The following is a 26643-nucleotide window of genomic DNA, read 5'->3' on the forward strand; positions in this document are numbered from 1 at the left end:
TAGTGCCTTTAAGGAGCATCTTAAAGGAGAAAAGGTGGAATCCCAAAGCGTAGGGCCTAGACGGCTGAAGGCACGGCCGTCAATGGCAGGGCGAAGGAAGGCGGGGATGCACAAGAGGTCAGAATTGGAGGAACGCAGAGTTCTCGGAGGGTTGTAGGGCTGGAGGCGGTTATAGAGATAGGGAGGGGCGAGGTCACGACAGACACTGTCCATAGCGATGACAGGATACAAGTGGTAACACATCACTGAGGGATTTTCTTTTTCTTTTTAAAGGGATAGATACATCCAAATCCAAAGCTGACTGAGCTGGAACAAATACATCATTCACAAACTGAAAATGGCCAAATTCGTGTTCCTTGGGTTTGCAATTCCTCGTCATTCATCTCTGCTCCTTGCACCAAAACCTGCTTTCTGTTTGATAATTGAATTGAACCACGTGCAGTAAATCCATTTTCTCTGTGAAAAATTCAATAGCTAAGAGACTGAATGAATCAATTAGAATGTTTTCTCAAAGAACAATAAACGTGTGTTTGGAGAGCGTCTGATGAGCCAATGAGACAAACCATCTATTGTCGAACACTTTTAGTATTTATTTCTCTACATCCTCTTCCCCACCTAAGGTCTCACAGGAAATTTTTTTTAACATAGTAAAATATGAACAAAGATAAAGCACAGAGCCTGTAAATTTCCTAGTTTGCACCTTCTACTCCCATGTTCTGCCCCAACTTAGATTCTCTTTCTCTTAACAGTTAAGCGTCCTTAACTGGGAGAAGACTTTCAAATGTTCTTAAAGTGATACTAACACCATGCTACGTGTTAGATCCTCTCCTTTTCCTAGGTCACATTGCATGGAAGAAGGCAGGTGGATAGCCTGTTCCTCCACCTCTGTCCTTGCCACTCTTGAGCTTAGATGAGTTGCCTCCCAGTTTTCCTTTTTTCTCTCTCCTCCCTCCCATGGGAAGTCCCCTATCAGACCTGGGTGTCTCTCACAGCAAAAACTGCTTTCTGTTTGATGAATAATTCAATTGCATCGTCTGCAGAAAACTAATGAATCCCATTTCCTCTGTGAAAAATTCAATAGGAAGAGACTGAATTAATCAATTAGATGTTTTGTCCAAGCACAATAAACATGCCACTGGAAAGCTTCTGATGGACCAATCTCTCTCTTCTAGAACACTTTTTTGTCCTTATTTCTCTGTGTCCTACTACTTCTACCAATGGGTCAACTAAAATTAAGGAATCACGTGGGATATTAGAGGCACTCTGTGACAGAGCTAGTGAAGGGTCATGAGATACCAATCACTTTGAGGTTGGCCAATGAGGCTTTGGAGGACTCACCTCCATCTCGTTCCCAAGAACCTCTGTCGCCTGTCTTCGGCCTCCAGGTCTGTGCGATTTCCGGCTCGACCATCGGACTGGGTAAGTTGACATTCCCCGGTTCCCAGCTCCGTTCCCTTCCTGCCAAGTCGGCCAAATCTCGATTTCGACACCCCCACCCCAGTTGACAAAACCTAGCTCCGCCAATGGAGGCACCAGCAGGGCAAGAATTAGAATGATCAGCAAACAAATCTCAAGCTTAATTCAGCATTGTCTTGCTCGCCCTGCCAATTGCTACAGGGAAAAGAAATGACAATCCTCATCTTAAAATTTGTACATTTTTTGGTAGATGTGAAAGATCCCATGGCACTATTCGAAGAGCAGCAGAGTTCTCCCCAGTGTGCTGACTACCTCAGTGCTGTACTGAAGTGTTAGCCTAGATTTTGTGCTCAAGTCCCTGGAGTGGGATTTGAACTCACGAACTCAGAGGCGAGAGTGCTACCATTGAGCCGAGGATGATACCTATTGACAGAACAGGAGACCCAAGGGGCCTACTGTGGCTGGAAAATACTGATGCAGCTGCACAACTGTCAAGAACTCCAAGGGAAGGTGTGAAACACCAACATCTGCATCTTAAGCACACAGTCAACTCTTGGGATTTTCCTGGATTCTATTTATTCAGCAGTGTTAAACTCAGATTGCAGTTACTTTTTTGACCAGAAGTTTAGAATACTATGCACTATTAATCGATAAACTATTGTACAATGTATTATTATACGATGTACTGTTATACTATATACTATTATACTGGCACTATTCTACTATTGACACTTATACTAGCAGTATTATACTATGTAGTGTTATGCTATACACTATTTTACTGCACACTAACGTGCTATACACTATTGTACTATACATTATTATACTATGCAGTTATATACTTTGTAGTATTATACTACACACTATTATATTACATAGTATTACACTAGTGATATTATACTATGTAGTATCATACTATACACTGTTATACTATGCACTATTGTACCACACAGTATTATACTAGCGATGTTATACTCTAGTATTATACTAGCTGTGTTATGGCAATTATTTTTTTAAAGCTGGACTTATTTCCAAATCTTTCTCTCCTCCTCACCCCCAAAAGCTGACTCATGCCAATTTATATTTCCACAGACACTATCAACATTCAGCTCCTCACCCAGTGACATGCTCTAAGTACATCCCTAGACAGGGGCAATTCTCCTCTGTGGGATTTCACAGCCAACCCTTATAACCATGTCCTCCTGCAACACTCACACACAGCAGGGGGGGGGGGGGTCACTGAATAGTGATCAGAGTGGGAGCTTTGGCTGGTTGTTTCCCCTCTCTAGTCCAAGCATGCCGATGCCAATCACACTGCTCCTACTGTACTCCCAGCTAAAGTTAGAGCAATGCAGGGATCAAACCTGTGGCCTAGCTGATCCAAATGGCTCATTTTGCAATCATTTTGAACACACTGTGGGGTAAGTTCTGCAGGGAATCTCCCGCTTGTCCACTGTAACTTCTGCAGAAAGGCTGCCAACAACCCCGGAATAATAGCTCTCCTGGGAAAGCGGGAGAACCCGCCATGGACGTTCACCCCCATCACTACACCAGCCCCACCGCAGCAGTGCTCCAAGCTTTACTTTCCTCACCAGGTGCCCTGAATTTACACAGTTGCCCTCAGGAGACTGCGTAGCTCAGTGGGTTGAAACACTATCCTGACTAATAGGATGAAAATCGTTCTCTCTGCCGGTTGTGGAAGTCCTGTATCAAATACATTTGAGCAGTCTTAACCCCTTTCATGGTGGGTATCAGTGGGTGGCACAAAACTGGCATAATTTGGCACTAAACTGGCAGCAATTTCACAGGGAGGCCGCAAGGACGTGAAAATGTCACCCTGTTGTAGTATGGGGAACTCCTTTGAGGCTGGGGACTAATTTTACCTTGTCACAACCCATGCTGACAGACCTAAAACCACTTGATGCTGATACTGGGCACAAAAAACTGGAAGCCTTTTTGATTTCTTCAGCAAAGGCATCCCTCACCTTAATGAGCTTAAAATGCAACATTTTTTTTTAACGAATTACTGATGATGAGTCATCTTCTTCGATGAAGGGAAGGACGGTTAGAGGGAAAAGTTACTGGGAATTCCCATGATCTAAATAAGTAGAAACATCAATCAATACAAATAAAGTAAATTTTCCAGTCAAAACAGTCCAGAACTTTTGCCTTTTTTTTTATTCGGTGTAACTTTAAAATATAATAAACAACAAAAGGATGCGGCACACAAAATACATAATCGCACAGTAAGAGTTACTGCCTCGTCAATATAAGCCGACCATTTTGTTTCTGGAATCAGATTACACACTGCGCTTTGGGAGGCTGACAGCCCCTGCTGAGTTGCCCATAGCACTGAGTCTGAAGAAGCTGGCAAACTTTCCTAGGAAGGAGCATGCACACGAACAGTAACTAAAAAAAAATCCCCAGCTCTGCACCAATTATGAAGCATCAAGATTGAAAACCATGGGGCAGGGGCTCTTTATTGCAGTCATTCATGCACTGCATGTTCAGCAAGAAGCATTCGTATGAAACTTGAAATCAAAGGAGATTCTGTCATCAGGACATCAACTTACGGTTCCACTGTTCATTTGGTTTGACGACTTTAAATGCAACTATTTTTTTCATTAATTTTCCCCTCTTTCCTGCCACTTCTCCTCCTTCCTTGAAGACTCTCTGACACCTATTCAATGGATACCAGTAAGCCTCCATACCTTCACTCAACTTTCCATTCCCAATGTATGAACATAGACAGTGAATGTTGGAAGGTTATTCAAATGTAAACGCCATCGCAGCTAAATCCAGCTATATGCTTTACAGCAGTTAGCAATAAGGAGCAGATATTCTGATCAATTGTATTTTCCCTAACTCAGGCACACTGAGCTTGTTTTCAATGCACTACGACTCCTCTATCTGACATCAGACACCCAACCTTAAACCAGAAGTCGAACCTATTCTATTTTTGAAGCAACGCCTCCTGCTCTAATCCCACTCTCCTTGCCCCTCCTGTTACTCAAAAATATTCATCTTTTTCAAGCAACTATGATTCTGGCCTCTTGCGCATCCCTGATTTCCTTCGCCCCATCATTGGCATGCCTTCAGCTGTCTAGGCCTTAAGCACTGGAATTCCCTCCCTAAACCTCTCCACCTCTCCCTCTCGTCCTTTAAGACACTCCTTAAAAAGATTTTGGTCACCTGTCCTAATATTTCCTTATGTGGCTCGGTGTCAAATTTTGTCTGGTAACGTTCTTGTGAAGCACCTTGGGATGTTTTACTACATTAAAGGTGCTGTATAAATAAAGTTGTTGATTCCAATTCAAAAGAATTTATGAACACAGTTTCAACAACGGTTGGTGGCAGAGAATTCCACATGCAATGTCAAAAGGGAGCGATGAAGTTTTTCAACCTGGCAGCAGTCCATATTTGCCAATGCCAACCCCAACACCTCCCCCCATGTTAGGCACTAACACTGGCAGAGATAAGGCCAGATAGAAACTGGAGGTGACGGCCATAGTTTAGACCCAAAGTCCTGGCTTGTCCTCAGCAGGACTGAACTCAGTCATACAGATGTTTCCATTTAAATTTTTTTAAGGTTTAATTCTCACTGTTCCAAGGGAATTCCCAGATATTCTCTCATTTTCTTCCACCAACAATTGCACAACGGACAACAACCTACTCAAAGGAAATAGATTTTAGTTTGATAAAGATCAAATTTTGGGCAGCGCCGAATTCACTGCTAACCAAACTGATGGTAAACCATTGGCCAAATCACAGGGTTCTCCAGATGTCCAGGCCAACATTCCTCCCTCAACCAACACCACCAGAAGTAGGTCCATTCATTTACTATTTGTGGGCCCTTGCTGTGTGCAAATTAGCTGCTGCATTTGCCTACATATAACAACAGCTACCGCACTTAGAACACAATCCATTGGTTGTTAGCACTTTGAGACATTCTGAGGCCATGATAAGGTGCGATAAAATGTAACTTCTTTATTGTGCAGTGGGGACGCGATGCATCCCAAAATTCAGCAACTCAAATAGTCTTCAAAGAATCAAGCTCACTATACACCAGCCAAAGCCATTAACTAAACCCACTAACTACAATCACTAACTAGACCCACCAACTATAACCACTAACAAAACCCACTAACTAGAACCACTAACTAAATCCATTTTTAAAAAAATCTCGCTACTTTTCTTGTGCAGTACACAAGTAAGGCCTTATTTCTACATTCTGTGGTAAATGGCATTTGTGACAAACAATGCAACACAAACTCTGTCTCATATACACTATCCGATAACAAAATCATCTTTCGCCCAATTGCCAGTATAGAATAGCACAGAATCGGAGCTTTGCTGACATTATTTTGTCACATCCGCAGACAGTTAGATTGCCTGCAGGCTGAGTCTCAGTTTATAATTGTGTTTTCTTGATTTTATACGCATGGCACTTGTTTTATCATTTGTCTGGAAAATCAAGAGAAATGGAATGACAGGATGACAAGAGTTGTCACTCTGCTCCATTGTATATTATCCCACTTCTTTCCATAGCAATAGTACCATTTTCCTGTCCCTGGGACATAAAAATTGATCAGCAACCATCTCTGCCACTAACATTCAATTGGCACCTGCTATGAAAAAACACCTTTAACACTGGCACAAAAGCATTATGGTTGTTGCACCAAGGGGGATATTGAACCCACTCATTTACATACAGTGCCCAGTCAATTGTTTTGCATGGATGTAGTATAGTCTGTGTGAGTGCCCAATCAGTCAGATCAAACTGAAGCCCTGAAACATCACAGGTTCTAAAAACTTCCTGGACTTGTCCTCGGTATCAACACCTTTGTCATACCCCTGCACAACGTAGGCATTCCTCTCCCTTCCCCGCGCCCCCACCCCCCCAACAGGGTAGAGAAATGCAACACCCGTTAATCCCAACACATCCATTATATACAGCAGGTGGCAGGCACCAAACCACAAGATGTGGGTAATGGCCCTGGAGTTGTTGCAAGCAATAGCAACAATTTCAATACCCACAAGCAATTCAAATAATTAGTCCAAACTAAGCAACTATTTACTGAAGCATTGCTTATTCCTGTTGAAAAACGGTAGTAGCTACATTCAATTTAATGGACGTACCCGGGGCATTGCTTGGTCATGTGACACAACACCGAGGCTGCATTTGGCTGGAGCTCTTCCACAGAATATCCCATGGCTTGTTAATTGCCTTGCCTTGTTTGGGATTCATTTCCCTGCTGTCTCTGATATTGTTCACCATTCATCTTGGAGTGTTCGAGGGATGTTGCAGTGGGGGCAGAGTAGAGGCAGAGGGAGTAATTACCCCCCCTCTGTTGAATTGCCAGTCGTACACGTCAGACTGATTGTCTTTCCAAACTCCTCTAAAGTAAGTTGGTAGCTAACCGCTAATTCCGCCATCTCCATAGTAACCGCAGCCATTCTCCCATTGAAGAATGACCTGTTATTTAGAAACATTTGCCCAATCAAAAGCTACTTGCAGTTTGATTGTTGCCGTAGTTATTCTTATATGATTTTTTCTTCTCTCTCCCCACACCAAGATGCTGACTCCTTCTAGGGCAATAGATCTCCTCTGGGGTACGGATCCACAGACCATGACCGATGCTGGGGTACAGATCCACAGACAATGACCGATGCTGGGGTACGGATCCACAGACAATGACTGACTCTGGGGTACGGATCCACAGACAATGACTGACTCTGGGGTACGGATCCACAGACAATGACTGACTCTGGGGTACGGATCCACAGACAATGACTGACTCTGGGGTACAGATCCACAGACAATGACTGACTCTGGGGTACAGATCCACAGACAATGACTGATGCTGGGGTACAGATCCACAGACAATGACTGACTCTGGGGTACAGATCCACAGACAATGACTGACTCTGGGGTACAGATCCACAGACAATGACTGACTCTGGGGTACAGATCCACAGACAATGACTGACTCTGGGGTACAGATCCACAGACAATGACTGACTCTGGGGTACGGATCCACAGACAATGACTGACTCTGGGGTACAGATCCACAGACAATGACTGACTCTGGGGTACAGGTCCACAGACAATGACTGACTCTGGGGTACGGATCCACAGACAATGACTGACTCTGGGGTACAGATCCACAGACAATGACCGATGCTGGGGTACAGATCCACAGACAATGACTGACTCTGGGGTATGGATCCACAGACAATGACTGACTCTGGGGTACAGATCCACAGACAATGACTGACTCTGGGGTACGGATCCACAGACAATGACTGATGCTGGGGTACAGATCCACAGACAATGACTGACTCTGGGGTACAGATCCACAGACAATGACTGACTCTGGGGTACAGATCCACAGACAATGACTGACTCTGGGGTACGGATCCACAGACAATGACTGACTCTGGGGTACGGATCCACAGACAATGACTGACTCTGGGGTACGGATCCACAGACAATGACTGACTCTGGGGTACGGATCCACAGACCATGACTGATGCTGGAGTACTTCACTCAACTGAGTTATTCTCTGTGTGTGTACCTGGGCAGTGAGTATCATCAGGTACCCAAGCCAAACACTTATTGCCTCTGGCCCCCATGCATGCACACACTTCAGCAGAATAGTAATCAGGAATGCGAACCCTTTCTGATTTTTCCCTTCATTAGCTATTGAAGTGTCCCTACTGGCTGAGGTCAGCTAACTCATCACAGATTGGGGATCAAACCTTGGATCTTCCTCTGTAAGGCTAAGCTCTACTCTGCATTTGATAACTAAACCATTGATGGAGCTTTCTGACGAATAGTTAAACAGAGAGCAATGGTTAACTCTCATACTGGAGTTCCAATGACAAATTGCATTAGCAAAGCGAGAGCAATTTCTAACTAACACTTCCTCCTGCCATATTATTAATTCTCCTAACGTGTACTTTGGTGGTCCTGTAAAGTTTTGGGTCCCTTCTTGCCCCAGCCATAGCTGTCACGATGGTCACCGATGGTGCATACACTCCATGCTGTTGGTTCAAGATATGGCATTGGTGGTGAAGGGTTAGCAACGCCAACAGTCAGTGGAAGTTTGTTTCGACATGATCTGCTTGGTAACTTAGGAACAGGAGTAGGCCATTCAGCCCCTCGAGCCTGTTCCGCCATTCAATTAGATCATGGCCGATCTGTATCTTAACTCCATTTATCTGCCATGGTTCCGTTACCCTTAATACCCTTACCTAACAAAAGCCTATCAATCGCAGTTTTGAAGTTTTCAACTGGCCCCCAGCCTCAACTGCTTTTTGGGGGAGAGAGTTCCAGATTTCTACCATCACTCTACTTATCTTTCCTCTTAAAGTTAGATATTTACAGCAAACTTTATTCAGACAGAAGGGAAACGAATGTGCCAAGTCCACCTGGTGATACCTTTTACCCACCCCCTTCGGAGAAGAAATCCACTGCCCTGAAACACAATGGGCATCCCTCAGATACAAGATGTCCAATTCGCCCCATTAGCACACCTTGCTAGGAGAGAATATAATGACGTTTCATAAGAATTATGCCTGTAACAGGAGATAATATTTAAAATATATAAAGTGCACATTATACGGGAATTTCGGTTTGGTAGTTTTGAGCTATTTACACATTTATAGATTTACATATATTCAATGTGCCCCCCCCTCCCCCCCGCACCCCACCCTCCCAAAAGCCAAAGGTGGGCGGTTATATTGGAATTGTTCATAGTGTACACATCACACTTGCGTCTTCCCTGTGGTCGCAGTTGTGGACGTCCCAGCCGATGTGTGAGCACTGGATGAGCAGGCTCTCGTTCCCTTGGCACTTTAAGTTGTCGAGGTGGATGACGCCCACGCCCTGCCCGAAAAACGCCTCCACCTTGGCGGCCAGGGCGTTGCCACAGCCCAGCTGCCTGCAGACCACCTTAGCGGCCCTCAGATCCCAGGCGTCATCGCATACCGTCCCCCACTGCGCCATCAGGTAGATCTCCACCCGGCCTTCGCATCGGTGCCGTCCGTTCACCAGTCGCATTTGCGATTCTAAAGGGGGGGAATAAAACATCAAACCGAATGAAGGCACGACTTAACACTTTGCCATTTACTGGAGACATTGGCCCAAAATTTGCTGGGGAAATAACGGCGAGTTAAATGCGCACGTCGTTACTAGTGTGTAAAAAAAACCCGGCGATTTGCGGCGAGGAAGAGATATGCCACGAGTTGCGAATTGCTCCCCAGCTAGCCTCACGGAAACTTGAGCTGGCCGTCAACCTTCCCTTTGAGAGCCCAGAAATTGCTGCATTTGCGCAGTAAATACGAATTAAACATTTTCGAGCTGAAGGGTGAGGAAAAAAAATCTAACAAACGGGGCACCCTCCCAGGTGCCTCGTTCCAGCAAATTCTGGGCCACTTTAAAAATCATCAGCACTTAATACTTCTGACTGGCTCTTCCTGAATACAGGCAAGCATGGACACATCCAGAAAAAAGACATTTAATAATGTTGACACTTATTACAGTTTGGTCTCCCTAATGTACAGACAGGCCCAACATTATAATATTTATATCTTCAGTATTCCCAGATCTCTGGTAAACTTTTTCTGTACATGATGATTTTTTTTTCCATGATAGTTTCCCTGTAACTTTCTGCTCCCTTGTACATGACCAGCTTTCCTTATTCTCCTTCCTCTGGCTGTGTACAGGCAATTTCCTGCCCTATACATACTGGAGCTCTGAAATATTAACCACTGCTTTGGAAGACGTAACATAGGCAGAGCAGAATGCGGGGGACAAAGAAAGGGACAGCAGGAAATACAAGCAAGTTTATAATGGGCTGAAGGATAACAGCATCACAGGTCAAACACTGCAGTATTACGAGAGCAGGTTAACAGTTTCGATTAAAGTAGTATTTCACACATATTAGAGTAATCTAATGGGGCTTCTTCTGGTTTGGGTTGCCCGCTTAGAAAAGCTATTTCACCAAAGACAGTAGATCCAGTCATAGTACACCTACAGTAGTCTAGTGGTTATAGACTGGACTAGTAATCCAGCAGTCATGAGTTCACAATCCCACCATGGTATGGTGTGAAACTGATCTCAATAACTCTGATGTGGGTTAGCACCAGGAAATAACCACACAATTATTTATTGTTTTTAATTTTCTCCCCTCCTCCCCTAAAGGCTTCTGCAGGGATAGTGTTCCACCAGAACCACAACAACAACTTGCATTTATATGGTGCCTTTAACATAGTAAAATGACCCAAGGCGCTTCAAGGGAGCATAATCAGACAAAAAAATAATACCGAGAAGGAGAGATTAGGACAGGTGATCAAAGCTTGGTCAAAGAGGTAGGTTTTAAGGAGGAGAGAGAGAGGTGGAGAGGCAAAGAGGGAATTCCAAAGCTTAGGGCCTAGGTGGCTGAAGGCACGGCCGCCAATGGTGGGGCGAAGGAAGTGGGGGATGAACAAGAGGTCAGAGTTGAAGGAAGACTCCGAGTTCTCGGAGGGTTGTAGAGCTGAAGGTGGTTACAGAGATAGGAGCAAGGCCATTGAGGGATTCGAAAATGAGGATGAGAATTTTAAAATCAAGGCATTAGTGGAGTCAAGAGGATCTGGTAGGTTTTTTCTGCTAAATTTCGGGACTATTGGGAAGACCGAAGCCATCGTCTTCGGGCCCAGCCACAAACTCCGTTCCCTAGCCACCGACTGCATCCCTCTCCCTGGCCACTGTCTGAAGCTGAACCAGACCATTCGCATCCTTGCCGTCCTGTTCGACCGTGGTATGAACTTCCGACCACATATCCGCTCCATCACCAAGACCGCCTACTTCCACCTCCGTAACATCGCCCGTCTCTGCCCCGCCTCAGCTCATCTGCTGCTGAAACCCTCATCCGATCCTTTGTTACGTCTAGGCTCCACTATTCCAATGCTCTCCCGGCTGGCCTCCTACCTTGCATCCTCCGTAAACTTGAGCTCATCCAAAACTCTGCTGCCCGTATCCTAACTCACACCAAGTCCCGTTCACCTCTGCTCGCTGACCTACATTGGATCCCGGTCCGGGAACGCCTCTATTTTAAAATTCTCATCCTTGTTTTCAAATCCCTTCATGGCCTCACTCCTCCCTATCTCTGTAACCTCCTCCAGCTCTACAACCCTCCGGGATCACTGCACTCCTCCAATTGTGGCCTCTTGCGCATCCCCGATTTTCATCGTCCCACCATTGGCCGCCGTGCCTTCAGCAGACTAGACCCTAAGCTCTGAAATTACCACCCTAAACCTCTGTGCCTCTTTACCTCACTCTCTCCTCCATTAAGACGCTTCTTAAAACCTACCTCTTTGACCAAACTTTTAGTCACCTGTCCTAATATCTCTTTATGTGGCTTGGTATCCAGTTTGGTTTGATAATACTCCTTGTGAAGCGCCTTGGGACATTTTACTTTATGTTAAAAGCAGTATATAAATGTATGTTGTTGTTGTAAATTTTAGTCTGCCGGTCACTCCATTTTTGATCATGACAGGGCGGAAAGCAGATGAAAATCAACCCCCATATGTTTAACGGTCAATTGAAGAAAATTAACTTTTATAGATTTGTAATCAGAACCAGAAATGAATAGAATCACAGAAATGTCTTTAATCAAAGTACTCTGAAAATGCAACTTGCTACACAGTATGAAGTATTCCATTCATGGACTGGAATGAATTGACTCGCTTTCAATGAGTGGGACTGGGTAAATTCAGATTTAAGAAAGTCCAGTCCAAACCCAAAATGTATGCTTAACAAAAGCGTTGTGAGGGCGAATGAGGCATTTGGATACACGCTGGAACTTGACAATCAAAAATCTGCCAAATAAAATGTACAAGAACTTCCTCAGCAGACCGCAAGGGACTCAGAATCATACCCTGCAAATCTGCGGAGGCATTTGACTGGTATACTACCAGGAATTCAGGTACACTAGCAAATTGCCAAGCAAAATAGTAAATGATCAAAAAATGGACCAAAATAGACTCCGGGGAGAATACATATGCTTTCCATTAAGTCTGGTGCATAAATTGTACCTTCACAATTGCTTTTATGGCTCATGAATAAAAGGCAGCGGGTTTAATACTAAGGCAAATTTATTTTGTTAAATATGTACATGTGTGTATATATATATCTATCTATATTTATACATATGTATATATATATATACAAACACATCTATATATATATATATATATATATATCTATATCTATATATGGATGTATGTATGTATATATAAAATGGCAACTGTCCAAATGAGGTTGTTTAATTTATGATGTGGATTTTCTGGTAACTGTGCATCCAATCCAACACAAACACCACACACCGCGCACACCACATGTGCACAGACACATACACACGCACATGATCAAGTCAAGAGATTCCCAGTTTGATGCTGGAGGCAGAGTCAAAGCTAGAAGCACACAGCTGAAGGATGAGGTGGAGGCTGAGGTTGAAATATGATAGCAATAGTGGAGCAAGGGTAAGCAGTTTAGCAGTGAAAGTCGACTCAGTGCTGATGTATTCATCACTTAATTCAAGAACATTGGCCAAATAAAGCGATCAGACCACGTTCCCATGGTTACCATAGCCCATTGCACACTGCAAACACTTCTGAAATAGTTTAATGATTACTGAATATTTGTTCATTGCAGTCACAGAGCACTTACCTTGTGCACTTACCACTTGTGATGTTCTTGTAGTGGTTATTACTGGTGCTTGTTTACCAGAGCCCGTTGCCTCAGGAGCTTTATACTCTAAAACAACAGTGAGAGGCCTCTGTTAGTAACATGTGAACTGTCTGGTAATTTTGACTATCTTAATTCCCAGTTTACACGGATTTGTTTATTCATCGAGAATATTGAAATAGGTCCAAATCCTTGGGCTTTCAAAGTGCTTTTTAAGAGGAAGACCTGGGGCAACAGAATATACACAGCGCATGCTAGCCTTTAAAATAAAGTCAAATAAAATTCAATATCATTTCCATTCAATTGATCTAATAGTGCTACGATGTACATGGTTTTATCTCAGTTCCCTTGTTGTTGTGTTTACTTACAGCACACTGGCAGATCTCCCGTGGCATTGCTCATGGCGAGTCAAGGATTTGCTGTTTTATATTAATGGGTTGTAATGCCGTGTAATGCCTATTGTATGGTCAGGAATACTAATTTTTTCAGCTACTTCCTTCACTTTTGACCTGTACAATTCCCACCTTCTCAATTCTGATTTGGTGCTGTTTCACTCTGAGCCAATCAACAAAGTGTGACAGCTGAAGTGTGACAGGAAGTAGGAGCATCACTTATGGGAAGTGAAAACTATGTGCAGAGTTTGGGCAGGCATATTGATTACCCACTGCGACATCTAATGGGAAATCCCAGAGTGATGGTGGCTGATGGTGAGCCAGTGGATTGGCTCCCCAACCAATTTTCCTCTCTCATATGCTGGAGTTATTGTGGGGAGCCAGCCTAATTCCAGACTAAAATCTGCCCCTTGGTTTCTGCACTGGTGTGGCTGACCTGTGCTATTCGCCACTGTGATTGGTAGGAACCCACGTCAAAATGAACTATGATCAGTGACCTAAATGTCCACCCCAGTCCATCACCGGCATCTCCACATCATAAATATGCAAGCCAGGGCCTCCTGAAATTAATGTAATAACTGAGGAAATTCATATGGGATGATGTTGGTAAAAATCATTTTTAAAAGTTAAATCTCTCTAGCTCCAACGTGGTATGGTATTTACAAAGTAATTCTGTTCTTTGTCACAGGTGTCTATAATTCCTAATCCTGGTCTTTAAATCTCTCCACAGCCTTGCCCTTCTCTATCTCTGTGAGCTCCTCCAGCCCTATTACCCATCCTGAATGCTCTGCTCCTCTGATTCCAGCCTTCCATTCATCTCTCCTCTTCACCCCATCATTGGTGGTAGAGTCTTCAGTCACATCAGTCCTGCTCTCTGGAACTCACTCCTTACACCTCTTTGCCTCTCCACCTCTCTTTCCAGCTTTAAAAATCTTGTCAGCCAAGCTTCCTGTCTCATTTCCTAATATATCTCTTCCTTGTTCAGCTTTCATTCCCAATCACCATCTGTAAAATGCATTGGGTGTTTTCTACATTAAAGGTACAGTGTTATTTTGGCTCAGTTGCAGCACTCTCATCTCTGAGCCAGAAAATTGTGGGTTCAAGCCCCCACTCCAGAGACTTGAACACATAATCTCGTTTGATACTTCAGTGCCATACTGAGGGCGTGCTGCACTGTCAGAGATGCCATCTTTTGGATGAGACATTAAACCAAGGCCTCGTCTACCCTCTCAGGTGGATGCATACGATCCCATGGAACCAAGGACTTCTCCTGGCCAACATTCGTCCCTTGACCCACACTGCCAAAAACAGATTATCTCATCATTCATCTCATAGCTGTTGGTGGGATCTTCCCATGCACAAATTGGCTCCCGTGTTTGCCTATATAACAACAGTAACAACACTTCAAAAGTAATTCATTGGTCGTGAAGCACTTTGGGATGTCCCGAGGATATGAGAAACACGATATAAATGTCAGTTCTTTCTTTCTGTGTAAATTTAAGTTGCTGACGTTGTCGGCCTTACCTATACAAATAGCGCCTGCATCCTCATGGTGTCCACAGTTGTGTTTTCCCCATCCGAGGTTAAAACAGTCTGACAGGGAGGACTCTGTACCTTCGCAATTCACATTGTCCAATAATATTGGGCCGTTGCCATATCCAAAGTAGCTCAGCCCGGTAGCAGTGATGGCGCCACCGCATCCCAACTGCCTGCAAACCACCGCCACATTTTTAATATTCCACTCGTCATCGCACACGGTTCCCCAATTATTACCGTAAAAAATCTCCACTCTGCCTTGACAGCTGCTGTTACCATTCACCAGACGGATGGATCTGACTGGAGAAATATTGATATGATTATCACACTTTCAGTCTTAACTAATTTTGCACGTGCTGCTTTTAAATTGCTCAAACAGTAGATGGTTGCAATCTTACGTGACTGCACTTCTAACCAGGAGACGGTGAGAGACTCCCAATGTCAACTCATATTCACATGTACCCTTAAATCATCAGGGGGTAGAAATTGGTATGTGTTCCGCTCGTTTTTGGGCACTGAGCATACCTAATTTAGCAGTGGGGCAGATTAGGTGCAGGCGTTGGTCCCACTGCTAAGTTCGCATGGACAATTCTTTGGGCATTAGTACCTTTAAATATGTTAATGAGAGGCCTAAGGCCTGCTGAAGGACCCCTTGCGAAATTATTTCCCGCTCAGGATTCTTCAGCAGCCCCCCCGTGGCCACCAACCAAAAGGAAGTATTTACATTTTTTTTAAAAAACACCTTTTTTACGGAGCCAGGAGGAGTAGGAGTGCTCCCCCGACTCCACAGTCCTGGCAATCGGCCCCCTCGTTGCCCGATCCAGCGCCCCTCCCGGAACTTACCCGGGGGCTGCTGCCGGCGGCCCGAAATTCACTTTTCTTGTGGGGCGAGCTGCTTGTGGAGGGGCGTCAGGTGCTGGTGGCTCACCCCAATGATGCAGATGAGGCTCGAGGCCCAACTTCGGGATGGCACTGGGCCTCTCTGTCTGGGTGCTCGCTGAGTCTGGGCCTGGAAACAGGCCTCAGAATGTTTCTCTTATTACACAAGAGCAAATCCTGACCAATCAACTAAATAGCGTAATTGACCATTAGTCGTAGCCTAAATCATCCTGTCTTCTCTCGAAGGAACCTGGCATGGATGGGGGCAGCAGGCCTGGGTCCAATGGTGAAGATGTTGAGAATGGATGGATAGCCCAGAGCTTTGCTTGATTACCTTCTGGGATTAGGAAATATTAATGCTTAGCTTTCTCTCAGAATATGGATTGGGTGGAGCAGAGTCCATGGTAGGATAGATTGTAAAAGGTCTGAAGAAGAATGGATGGATGGCCTTTTACTGGTTTCATACATTCTTGTATGCTCACAATAATGATTTAACTTATGATTTCATCCTTTCAGTGGCTGATTTAAAAACAATTCTAAATCCTAATTGATTGAAAAATCATTAACCTTACCGGTTTGGAGAGTTGTAAGTTTTATGGTTGTAATCGGTTCGGACACTTGTTCTGTAACATCTGTATCTAAATATAAAGAGCAATTGTTAATTGTGCTCCTTGAAATAATTTCCTGGGCTAACAACGTACTTTAAAGAAAAGTCCTCTTTTCCCCTCTGACTCTTGCTGGAGTACAGATCCACAGGCACTGACTGCCCATTCTGTACCTTGACCGGGTGGTCAATCTTCTAGTGTGACTCTGGACACTCAGGCCTCGATATTTACAGGAAGGCGGGGAGGGAGCGAGGGGTGAGGTTTAGCGGCTGGGAAACCTGGAAATACGGGTTTCCCCGGAGGTCCTGCCGAATTTAACAGCAGGACCTGATATAAATGTTTAAAATCGGTTTCCTAGCTGCGGCCAGCCAGATTGAGAGGCTCGCTGACTGTCGGGCAGCTAGTCCTGAGGCACCAGGCCACAGCTGGGGAGCGGATGGAGGTGAGTTGGACATTGGTGGTGGGGGGGGGGGGTTTCGGACGATCGAGGGGGTCGGGTCGCGGGGTGGTTTACAGGTTAGCTTGGGGGGGTCGGGGGGAAGCACTCCTGCTCCTCTTGGCCCACGAGCAGTGCTGAAAAGGCACTTACCTGTTCCATCCGGCTGTTCTCACCTCCCTTCAGCTGCCGTGTTTACCGAGGCCCAGAAAACCAGGCCCCCAGGAGTTAAATGTGAAACAGAAGCAAAATTTGAGGCAAGCAGCCTCATTAAAATATTTTAAGGGCGGACCTGGCTCTGGAGAGCAGGTTAGTCACCTGCCCCCTAACCCACCGCCATTAAAACCGGAGGTGGGTTTGGCTCAGGTTTCCAATGTGTTTTATTTTTAAACCCCCCCCTGCCCTCCACCACCCATCCTGGAGAGTTAAAATTATCCCCTGAGTGTCAGCACTCTGTTCTATCATGGAGGCCTCATGACCCCAGCCCTGTTCACTTACGACATCCACAAGCTCGCACTTCCCAGCTGGGGTCACTGCATTGTGATCAGGCGCAGGAATCTGCTCTGATTTTTGCTCCCCCCGCCCTAGCCGAGAAGTAATGAGGTCTATAGTTGGGCCCCTGCTATCGCACCAGCTGTGATTAGCTAGCTCGGCTCCCAGACCGGAAATCAAACCTAGCTCAGTGCCTCCATCGCGGAAGCATGGCAACATACTTGCAAATTCTGCTCCACATATGCCAACCTTAAAAACTGACCAACAGCTTCAAAAAAGAATAACACCTCACTAAAACAGCCGACCATTCAAAATCATAGAATCATAGAATGATACAGCACAGAAGGAGGCCATTCGGCCCATTGTGCCCGCGCTGGCTCTTTGAAAGAGCTATCCAATTAATCCCATTCCCCTGCCCTTTCCCCATAGCCCTGCAAATGTTTCCCCTTCAGTTATTTATCCAATTGCCTTTTGAAAGTTATTATTGAATCTGCTTCCACCACGCTGTCAGGCAGAGTATTCCAAAACAGTCCTCAAAACAGGCCTTCTGACACGTACAGACGATGGGGGTGATTTGTCACCTTCACCTCTTGGGTGGTAAACTGGTGGAGACCATCACCTGCCTGTTGCAGACATTTCCATTGTTTTCAATTGGAATTCAGTATCTCCTCTGGGTAAGTTTACATCTTACTGTGAACGGTACCTGGAGTTGACTCTGCGCCAGTGCGTTCTGCAGGAGATCCAGTGGATGTAACATCTGGAGCTGCCGTGGGAGTCCAGGAATCTTGAAGAAGGTAAAGAAGAAAACTTATATAATGTGTGAATTGCTTAGCATGACAACAACGAGAGCTGTGCTACAATATCTTCGGACTTGATACTTGACAGCAGTGTACAGTCTAACTGCTCAGAATTACAGTAGCAACATGCATTTATAGGAACATAGGAACAGGAGTAGGCCATTCAGCCCCTCGTGCCTGCTCCGCCATTTGATAAGATCATGGCTGATCTGTGATCTAACTCCATATACCTGCCTTTGGCCCATCTCCCTTAATACCTTTGGTTGCCAAAAAGCTATCGATCTCACATTTAAATTTAGCAATTGAGCTAGCATCAATTGCCATTTGCAGAAGAGAGTTCCAAACTTCTACCACCCTTTGTGTGTAGTATTGTTTTCTAATCTCATTCCTGAAAGGTCTGGCTCTAATTTTTAGACTGTGCCCCCTACCCCTAGAATCCCCAACCAGTGGAAATAGTTTCTCTCTATCCACCCTATCCGTTCCCCTTAATATCTTATAAACTTCGATCAGATCACCCCTTAACCTTCTAAACTCTAGAGAATACAACCCCAATTTGTATAATCTCTCCTCGTAACTTAACCCTTGAAGTCCGGGTATCATTCTAGTAAACCTACGCTGCACTCCCTCCAAGGCCAATACGTCCTTCCGAAGGTGCGGTGCCCAGAACTGCTCACAGTACTCCAGGTGCGGTCTAACCAGGGTTTTGTATAGCTGCAGCATAACTTCTGCCCCCTTGTACTCTAGTCCTCTCGATATAAAGGCCAGCATTCCATTAGCCTTCTTGATTATTTTCTGCACCTGTTCATGACACTTCAATGATCTATGTACCTGAACCCCTAAGTCCCTTTGGACACCCACTTATATTGAGCCTTTAATGTAAAAAAGGCATCCGAGGGCACTTTGCAAAGGGAAAAAAGATAAAGCAGCAGATTTAGAACTATGGAGGAAGAGATTAGGGGGGGTAACTAATAGCTTAGGTGAAAAGATGGGTTTTGAGAAGGTTTTTTAAGAGGACGGGAGAGAAGTGGAGAGGTTTAGGGGTTTAGGAAGCGAGTTCTAGAGAGTAGGGCTGATGGACAAAAGGCCAGAGTCAAAAGACCGAAGGGTGTGGGAGGGGATAACAGGCTAGAGGAGGTTGCAGAGAAAGGGTGTGGGGAGACAGTGGAGAGACTGGAAGACGAGGATGATGATTTTAAATTTAATACATTGGGGATAGGGAGCCAATTCAGGTTAGTGAGGAGGGGGTGCTGAATGAGCAGGAGTTAGTGAAGGGCAGGATATCGATGGCTACGTTTGGACCCGTGGGAATTTTGGGGGTAGGGTGGAGGAGAAGTTGAGTCTAGGAGTGACAAAAACATGGTTGATAGTTTCAGCGGTAGAGGGACTGATGTAGGGCAGAGGCAGATAATGCTGCAGAGGTGGAAATAAGTCTTGATAAATGGGGTGTGGGGCTTGAAGCTCAGCTGTGGGTCAAACACAGTGCCATGGTTCCACATGGTCTGGTTTAGCCTAACCGAATGACTGGAGATGGGATGGACTCAGTAGCAGTGGAAGCCTAAAACGATGAATTTGGTCTTCCCACTGTTCGGTTGGAGAAAGTTGTAACTCATCCATGACTTAATGTTGAACAGGCAATTTGGCAACACACGGATGGTTATGGGGTCAAAAGAGGTGATGGAAGGGTAGAGCTGGGTGTCATTCAAATACATACAGAAACCGATCCCATGAAGGGACTATTTCCTTGTCGATTCATGTTATATTTTTAAAATTTGCTTTGACTGGTGCCATTTTGCTAATCCTATTCCCCTTTGTTTTTAAACATATTGGACCTAATTTTGACTTCTTGGCACCAATGGTGTGAACAATTTTGTGCAGTGGATTTCGTGGTTGGTGCCGATACCAAGAGGAGGTTTGTGGCAGCACTGGCAAAACATAAATAGGCTTCAATGGTTATTATATCATTGGTGCTAGTCTGATACTGAATAGTACTAGCGTACTCGGAGTCTGATACTGAATAGTACTAGGGTACTCGGAGTCCGATAATGAATAGTACTAGGGTACTCGGAGTCTGATACTGAATAGTACTAGCGTACTCGGAGTCTGATACTGAATAGTACTAGCGTACTCGGAGTCTGATACTGAATAGTACTAGCGTACTCGGAGTCTGATACTGAATAGTACTAGCGTACTCGGAGTCTGATACTGAATAGTACTAGCGTACTAGGAGTCTGATACTGAATAGTACTAGCGTACTCGGAGTCTGGTACTGAATAGTACTAGCTTACTCGGAGTCTGATACTGAATAGTACTAGCGTACTCGGAGTCTGATAATGAATAGTACTGGGGTACTCGGAGTCTGGTACTGAATAGTACTAGCTTACTCGGAGTCTGATACTGAATAGTACTAGCGTACTCGGAGTCTGATACTGAATAGTGCTCGGGTACTCGGAGTCTGATACTGAATAGTGCTAGAGTACTTGGAGTCTGATACTGAATAGTACGAGGGTACTCGGAGTCTGGTACTGAATAGTACTAGGGTACTCGGAGTCTGGTACTGAATAGTACTAGGGTACTCGGAGTCTGGTACTGAATAGTGCTAGGGTACTCGGAGTCTGATACTGAATAGTACTAGGGTACTCGGAGTCTGATACTGAATAGTACTAGGGTACTCGGAGTCTGATACTGAATAGTACTAGGGTACTCGGAGTCTGGTACTGAATAGTACTAGGGTACTCGGAGTCTGATACTGAATAGTACGAGGGTACTCGGAGTCTGATACTGAATAGTGCTCGGGTACTCGGAGTCTGATACTGAATAGTACTAGGTCGCTCGAAGTCTGATACTGAATAGTGCTAGGGTACTCGGAGTCTGATACTGAATAGTGCTAGGGTACTCAGAGTCTGATACTGAATAGTGCTAGAGTACTTGGAGTCTGATACTGAATAGTACGAGGGTACTCGGAGTCTGGTACTGAATAGTACTAGGGTACTCGGAGTCTGGTACTGAATAGTACTAGGGTACTCGGAGTCTGGTACTGAATAGTGCTAGGGTACTCGGAGTCTGATACTGAATAGTACGAGGGTACTCGGAGTCTGATACTGAATAGTAATAGGGTACTCGGAGTCTGATACTGAATAGTGCTAGGGTACTCGGAGTCTGATACTGAATAGTACTAGGGTACTCGGAGTCTGGTACTGAATAGTGCTAGGGTACTCGGAGTCTGATACTGAATAGTACTAGGGTACTCGGAGTCTGATACTGAATAGTACTAGGGTACTCGGAGTCTGATACTGAATAGTACTAGGGTACTCAGAGTCTGGTACTGAATAGTGCTGGGGTACTCGGAGTCTGATACTGAATAGTACGAGGGTACTCGGAGTCTGATACTGAATAGTGCTCGGGTACTCAGAGTCTGATACTGAATAGTACTAGGGTACTCGGAGTCTGGTACTGAATAGTGCTAGGGTACTCGGAGTCTGACACTGAATAGTACTAGGTCGTTCGAAGTCTGATACTGAATAGTGCTGGGGTACTCGGAGTCTGATACTGAATAGTACTAGTGTACTAGGAGTCTGATACTGAATAGTGCTAGAGTACTTGGAGTCTGATACTGAATAGTACGAGGGTACTCGGAGTCTGGTACTGAATAGTACTAGGGCACTCGGAGTCTGGTACTGAATAGTGCTAGGGTACTCGGAGTCTGATACTGAATAGTACGAGGGTACTCGGAGTCTGGTACTGAATAGTGCTCGGGTACTCGGAGTCTGATACTGAATAGTACTAGGGTACTCGGAGTCTGATACTGAATAGTACTAGGGTACTCGGAGTCTGATACTGAATAGTGCTAGGGTACTCGGAGTCTGATACTGAATAGTGCTGGGGTACTCGGAGTCTGATACTGAATAGTATGAGGGTACTCGGAGTCTGATACTGAATAGTACTAGGGTACTCGGAGTCTGATACTGAATAGTACTAGGGTACTCAGAGTCTGGTACTGAATAGTGCTGGGGTACTCGGAGTCTGATACTGAATAATACGAGGGTACTCGGAGTCTGATACTGAATAGTGCTAGGGTACTTGGAGTCTGATACTGAATAGTACGAGGGTACTCGGAGTCTGATACTGAATAGTACGAGGGTACTCGGAGTCTGATACTGAATAGTGCTCGGGTACTCAGAGTCTGATACTGAATAGTACTAGGGTACTCAGAGTCTGGTACTGAATAGTACTAGGGTACTCGGAGTCTGATACTGAATAGTGCTAGAGTACTTGGAGTCTGATACTGAATAGTACGAGGGTACTCGGAGTCTCACACTGAATAGTACTAGGGTACTCGGAGTCTGGTACTGAATAGTGCTAGGGTACTCGGAGTCTGATACTGAATAGTACTAGGGTACTCGGAGTCTGGTACTGAATAGTGCTGGGATACTCGGAGTCTGGTACTGAATAGTACGAGGGTACTCGGAGTCTGATACTGAATAGTGCTCGGGTACTCGGAGTCTGATACTGGATAGTGCTAGGGTACTCGGAGTCTGGTACTGAATAGTGCTCGGGTACTCGGAGTGTGGTACTGAATAGTACTAGGGTACTCGGAGTCTGGTACTGAATAGTGCTCGACTACTCGGAGTCTGATACTGAATAGTACTAGGGTACTCGGAGTCTGATACTGAATAGTGCTCGGGTACTCGAAGTCTGGTACTGAATGGTACGAGGGTACTCGGAGACTGGTACTGAATAGTGCTCGGGTACTCGGAGTCTGGTACTGAATAGTACTAGGGTACTCGGAGTCTGGTACTGAATAGTACTAGGTTACTCGGAGTCTGATACTGAATAGTGCTCGGGTACTCGAAGTCTGGTACTGAATGGTACGAGGGTACTCGGAGACTGGTACTGAATAGTGCTCGGGTACTCGGAGTCTGGTACTGAATAGTACGAGGGTACTTGGAGTCTGATACTGAATAGTACTAGGGTGCTCGGAGTCTGATACTGAATAGTACTAGGGTACTCGGAGTCTGATACTGAATGGTACTAGGGTACTCGGAGTCTGATACTGAATAGTACGAGGGTACTCGGAGTCTGGTACTGAATAGTACTAGGGTACACGGAGTCTGATACTGAATAGTACTAGGGTACTCGGAGTCTGATACTGAATAGTACGAGGATACTCGGAGTCTGATACTGAATAGTACTAGGGTACTCGGAGTCTGATACTGGATAGTGCTAGGGTACTCGGAGTCTGGTACTGAATAGTGCTCGGGTACTCGGAGTGTGGTACTGAATAGTACTAGGGTACTCGGAGTGTGGTACTGAATAGTACTAGGGTACTCGGAGTCTGATACTGAATAGTACTCGGGTACTCGGAGTCTCGGAGTTTGATACTGAATAGTACTTGGGTACTCGGAGTCTCGGAGTTTGATACTGAATAGTACTAGGGCATTCGGAGTGGAGCGGGGCGATTGCACAGGTTGACACACCTTCTTAAAAATATTTTTGGGTGGCTGTAGAGGATTCAAAACACCAAGAGCATGAAACGATCTGATCTTACCACATAATGTACTTCGTTTTTAGTACTTGACATTGTACTTAGTAATACTCAGCTTGCTTGGTTCTTATCCACTAACCCATCAGGGAGACCATATTAACTTAGTTGCAGACAGAAATAAAACAAGTTTATTTTTATTGTAGGGGGGAGAGGAGGGTTGATAAATTGAATTGCTGTTTACTTTAAAAGTTAGTCTTACCCGGATGGTTCTGGTGAAAGTGTTACCTGCACAGATGACCCCTGCATCTTCGTGGTGCCCACAGTTGTGCACACCCCATCCCAGACTGTGACAGCTCAACAACGATGGCTCACTCCCATCACAGTTCACATTGTCCAACAGAATCAGCCCTTTGCCATATCCAAAGTAGGAATTGGTGGTGTGGGATATCGCTGTGCCACAACCAATCTGCTGGCACACAACTTTAGCATCATTCATGCCCCAGTCATCATCACAAACTGTTCCCCACTGTCCTCTGTACTTGATCTCCACTCTGCCTTGACACGAGTTGTAGCCATTGACTAATCGAATATTGCCCTCCCCTGAAAGGAGAAGAAATGGTTCATTTCTTGAAGGAGAACTTCCTTACATTTATACAATTAAAGACTTCATCTGCTTCCTCACAAATCTTCTTCAGTTGGTTTTGACTGTTCTGTGAGACATGTTTCATTGAATGGCATGTAGTGCACAGTGTGCAGTAATGTCATCATACCCAGAATGAACCATGGCAAGGATAAAGGACCTTATCTGATGTTACGAGGGTTTTTCCCACTCCATTCCCCCCACCTCCGCCCTGCAGGGGTTGACACTTGCTGGAATGTGGTACTATGGACACTGCCTGCCTCGTACTAGTGAGCATTCTTTGTGAATAAGCCAGAACAGTTAATGGTGATTGGCCTATCGACCTATGAGAGACATGAGAGCTGAGCTTGATTCAGCCCAAAACCTAACATTCAAGCACACACCATCCAGCAGGAATTACTTTGTAGTGATCTAAGAATGGGAATCCTGGTTTTTGACCCTCCCTAGCTCAGGAACATTGAAGTTAAATATGGCCCTCTTAAGATCACCCTCCATGAGATCAGCTAACTCACATTGACCAGGTTTTTTTTCATTCATTCATGGGATGTGGGCGTCGCTGGCAAGGCCAGCATTTATTGCCTATCCCTAATTGCCCTTGAGAAGGTGGTGGTGAGCCACCTTCTTGAACTGCTGCAGTCCATGTGGTGAAGGTACTCCTACAGTGCTGTTAGGAAGGGAGTTCCAGGATTTTGACCCAGCGACGATGAAGGAACGGCGATATATTTCCAAGTCGGGATGGTGTGTGACTTGGAGAGGAACGTGCAGGTGGTGTTGTTCCCATGTGCCTGCTGCCCTTATCCCTCTGGGTGGTAGAGGTCGCGGGTTTGGGAGGTGCTATCGAAGAAGCCTTGGCGGGTTGCTGTAGGGCATCTTGTAGATGGTACACACTGCAGTGGTGGAGGAAGTGAATGTTTAAGGTGGTGGATGGGGTGCCAATCAAGCGGGCTGCTTTGTCCTGGATGGTATCGAGCTTCTTGAGTGCTGTTGGAGCTGCACTCATCCAGACAAGTGGAGAGTATTCCATCACACTCCTGACTTGTGCCTTGTAGATGGTGGAAAGGCTTTGGGGAGTCAGGAGATGAGTCACTCACCACAGAATACCCAGCCTTTGACCTGCTCTTGTAGCCACAGTATTTATGTGGCTGGTCCAGTTAAATTTCTGGTCGATGGTGACCCACAGGATGTTAATGGTGGGGGTTTCGGTGATGGTAATGCTGTTGAATGTCAAGGGGAGGTGTTCAGACTCTCTCTTGTTGGAGATGGTCATTGCCTGGTACTTGTCTGGCGCGAATGTTACTTGCCACTTATCAGCCCAAGTCTGGATGTTGTCCAGGTCTTGCTGCATGTGGGCACGGACTGCTTCGTTATCTGAGGGGTTGCAAATGGAACTGAACACTGTGCAATCATTAGCGAACATTCCCATTTCTCATGATGGAGGGAAGGTCATTGATGAAGCGGCTAAAGGTGCTTGGGCCTAGGACACTGTCCTGGGGAACGCCTGCAGCAATATCCTGGGGCTGAGCTGGGATAATGGTAGAGTGAGGGCTATCCTGTGCCATGGGGTTACAGATTGTAGTGGAATACAATTCTGCTGCTGCTGATGGCCCACAGCATCTCATGGATGCCCAGTTTTGAGCTGCTTGATCTGTTCTGGATCTATCCCATTTAACACGGTGGTAGTGCGACACAAGGTGTCCTCAGTGTGAAGATGGGACATCGTCTCCAGAAGGACTATGCAGTGGTCACTCCTACCAATACTGTCATGTTCAGATGCATCTGCGACAGGTAGATTGGTGAGGATGAGATCAAGTCGTTTCTCCCTTGTGTTGGTTCTCTCACCACCTGCCGCAGGCACAGTCTGGCAGCTATGTCCTTTAGGATTCAGCCAGCTCGGTCAGTAGTGGTGCTACCGAGCCACTCTTGGTGATGGTCATTGAAGTCCCCCACCCAGAGTACATTCTGTGTCCTCGCTACCCTCATTGCTTCCTCCAAGTGGTGCTCAACATTGAGGAGGACTGATTCATCAGCTGAGGGAGGATGGTAGGTGGTAACCAGCAGGAGGTTTCCTTGCCCTTGTTTGACCTGATGTCATGAGACGTCGTGGGGTCTGGAGTCAATGTTGAGGACTCCCAGGGCCACTCCCTATTGAGGCCACTCAGGTATTGGACCTGAGGCACTGGGAAATGCAGTTCCCAACTGAGCCATTGGGGGAATTGCTACAGGTTCATTTCCTG

General features: G+C 45.4%; 1 protein-coding gene across 1 annotated transcript in view; it reads right to left on the reverse strand.

The window, feature by feature from the left end:
* Positions 1-9154: 9154 nt before the first annotated feature.
* Positions 9155-26643, reverse strand: part of LOC137344809 (scavenger receptor cysteine-rich domain-containing group B protein) — a 104148-nt gene continuing 86659 nt past the window's right edge. Inside the window, exons 7-12 of the mRNA XM_068007977.1 lie at positions 24055-24369; positions 18194-18274; positions 16530-16595; positions 15067-15378; positions 13133-13219; positions 9155-9489 (exon numbers count right to left, since the gene is read on the reverse strand). Coding sequence (XP_067864078.1) covers positions 9173-9489; positions 13133-13219; positions 15067-15378; positions 16530-16595; positions 18194-18274; positions 24055-24369 — 1178 coding nt within the window. The 3' untranslated portion in view covers positions 9155-9172. The remainder of the gene's footprint in view (positions 9490-13132; positions 13220-15066; positions 15379-16529; positions 16596-18193; positions 18275-24054; positions 24370-26643) is intronic.

This window comes from Heptranchias perlo, chromosome 28 (genome assembly GCF_035084215.1).
Source record: "Heptranchias perlo isolate sHepPer1 chromosome 28, sHepPer1.hap1, whole genome shotgun sequence".
Taxonomy (NCBI): domain Eukaryota; kingdom Metazoa; phylum Chordata; class Chondrichthyes; order Hexanchiformes; family Hexanchidae; genus Heptranchias; species Heptranchias perlo.